Here is a 2,165-nt window from a genome sequence, read left to right on the forward strand (position 1 = left end):
GATTGATAGATTAGAAAAAGTTTGATCAAACTGGAACAAACCTTTTATTTTTACCAAAACATAAGTACAGATCTCTTGATATCATCCCATATATTTCAGTTAATTATCAAATAGCAGCAATTTTATACAAAGTAAAACTGTACATGGTCATATATTAATATTGTAAATACTTACATCTCAGATGTGAATTAATAAAAAGGAAAGATGTTCCAAAGACGGTGAAGGCAACACCCAAGGCTCCTTTAGTTTTCACATGGTGGAATAGCCTGGTTGTTACATGGGTGTGCTCTACCTCTGTATAAGAAATTAAACACAAAAAGACGGGTCAGTGGTTAAGAGTACTACATGCAACAATGGAATAGCAATTATTTCCAATTAAACTATGGAAATATTACTAGAACATAATTTCATACTTTGTAACTGTGGTGTGAACTTTTAGATCTCCAATACTCAGAAGTCAAGAATCTGAGAGCCAAGCTCTTAGGCATCTAAGTCTAATAACTAAATAAGATGTTCCAGCTAATGACTACATTCAAGACTTCTTATGTAGACGTAGGAATGTGAATCTTACCTGAGCAGAACCAGATTAGTTCCCGTCGAACAAAGATGGTGAGATACAGGACTCCGAGCCCGGAGGAGTGGTATAATACATAGTGTGGTCCAAGGGTCTCCTGTAATTTTATCTCCCATTCCCGTCTACAAGAAGACACAATTTCAGATTTACATATTAATAAATGACACAAGATTAAGATACTCAACTCATCTGTATCAACACTCCATATAATAATAACCTCTGGGGATACATTTTGAAAATTAAGGAGTGATAATACAATAAGTAGAGCATTGAGAGAGAATTTGTATCAGCCGCCCTGCTGTCCATCTGCAGTCATAGGCTGGTGTAAGACAACCTGAGAAGACTTACCTGTTTGGACATCCTTCCTGAATGCCAATAACATAAATGTCTTTCGTATCATCTGATGGTAACAGCAGATCCTCCACATTTTGCGGGTAATCCTGTTCAAAATATACAAACATTAATATTGTATACAAAGAGCGCCAACTCAACTGACATAGGGTAGAATATAACCTGTCTATGTGATATTCAACTACAAACTAAAGAGACATGGTTACTGGCCCATTTCATCCAACTTGAGCTCGGGCACACTGATGGGTCACAATAAATATTGTACATTACTTCTCACCTTTCCCTCCATATTCCAGGTGGCAACATATAGTCTCAACCGTCTATCTGGGAAATAGCGATCCAGTTCTCTAGCGCCGATCACAGCGCTGCTGCCAAAGTTTCTGTGAAGATATGGGGAGAATTAAAGATCTAGTGACTGTTATACCACAGCTCTGGATATCTGAGCAATGTATGAGAATTATTAGTTACATACCTTTTACGGATATTTTTGGAGCGCAGGCGGGTCAGCAGGCTGAATGCGCTCTTCTTGGTGTTCTTTGATGTAATGTCACAATATTTGCTGTGACTAAAATCGCTGGATTTTTCATCTGCCATATCTTTGATGACAGAAAACTTCTGGAGCGAGATGTTAGGCTCCTCCATAGTTGGTATGTCTCCCATCAGATTTCCTTCATCAGGAATTTGGGAGACGTGATATTTCTTAGATTTTTTCCAAAAGGGCATGGTTGTTTAATGCCCGGGTGCAAAACTGCACCAATGTCCTTGGTAGAAAACCAGGAGACAGTCAAGATAGAATTTGACTAATCGCCTCTAGTTCTCCGAAAATAGGACAAATCGCTAACCGTATAAGCAACACAGTAAGTAACACAGTGTCAATCCAACAGCAAGACCTAGAAAGACCAGAAAACTATAAGGGAGTCGTTACTTGTGATGAAACTAGCTGGAAAAATTAGTTATTAAATAGGGTATTCCTATAACAGAATATTGTCAATCATAAGTGTCAGAGGATCACATGACCTGGGAGCCCCTGTTGATAACATTGTATTAGGTTTGGAAGCTGAAACAATGTATTGGTTGTTAAATTGACCATATGGCATTTTAAAGGGTTGAATTTTTTTTAATATTAATTGATAACCAGAATTTAGAACCTAAGTAATTGGAGTTAGTAATAAATACTTTTTATTGTTATCTTTTTTATTGTTATTATTATTATTATTATTATGATTATATACATAATTAT

At 36.6% G+C, this 2,165-nt stretch overlaps 1 protein-coding gene across 1 annotated transcript; it reads right to left on the reverse strand.

Moving 5' to 3' along the window:
• Nucleotides 1–542: 542 nt before the first annotated feature.
• On the reverse strand, nucleotides 543–1,754 carry LOC142674724 (phosphatidylinositol polyphosphate 5-phosphatase type IV-like). Its single transcript, XM_075847220.1, has 4 exons — nucleotides 1,398–1,754; nucleotides 1,203–1,305; nucleotides 923–1,014; nucleotides 543–696 (listed from the first exon to the last, which is right to left on the reverse strand). The coding sequence occupies exons 1-4, from the start codon at nucleotides 1,646–1,648 to the stop codon at nucleotides 543–545; spliced, it is 600 nt and encodes a 199-aa protein (XP_075703335.1). The 5' UTR covers nucleotides 1,649–1,754.
• Between the last annotated feature and the right edge of the window lie 411 nt (nucleotides 1,755–2,165).

The sequence above is a fragment of the Rhinoderma darwinii genome (assembly GCF_050947455.1).
Source record: "Rhinoderma darwinii isolate aRhiDar2 chromosome 2 unlocalized genomic scaffold, aRhiDar2.hap1 SUPER_2_unloc_19, whole genome shotgun sequence".
NCBI classification, from domain to species: Eukaryota; Metazoa; Chordata; class Amphibia; order Anura; family Rhinodermatidae; genus Rhinoderma; species Rhinoderma darwinii.

Coding starts and splice junctions, on each gene's coding strand:
- LOC142674724 (XM_075847220.1), bottom strand. CDS start 1,648: ATGCCCTTTTGGAAAAAATCTAAGAAATATCACGTCTCCCAAATTCCT. Junction 1,015..1,202: donor CCTGGAATATGGAGGGAAAG/GTGAGAAGTAAT, acceptor TATTTTGAACAG/GATTACCCGCAAAATGTGGA. Junction 697..922: donor CAGGAAGGATGTCCAAACAG/GTAAGTCTTCTC, acceptor GTCTTCTTGTAG/ACGGGAATGGGAGATAAAAT.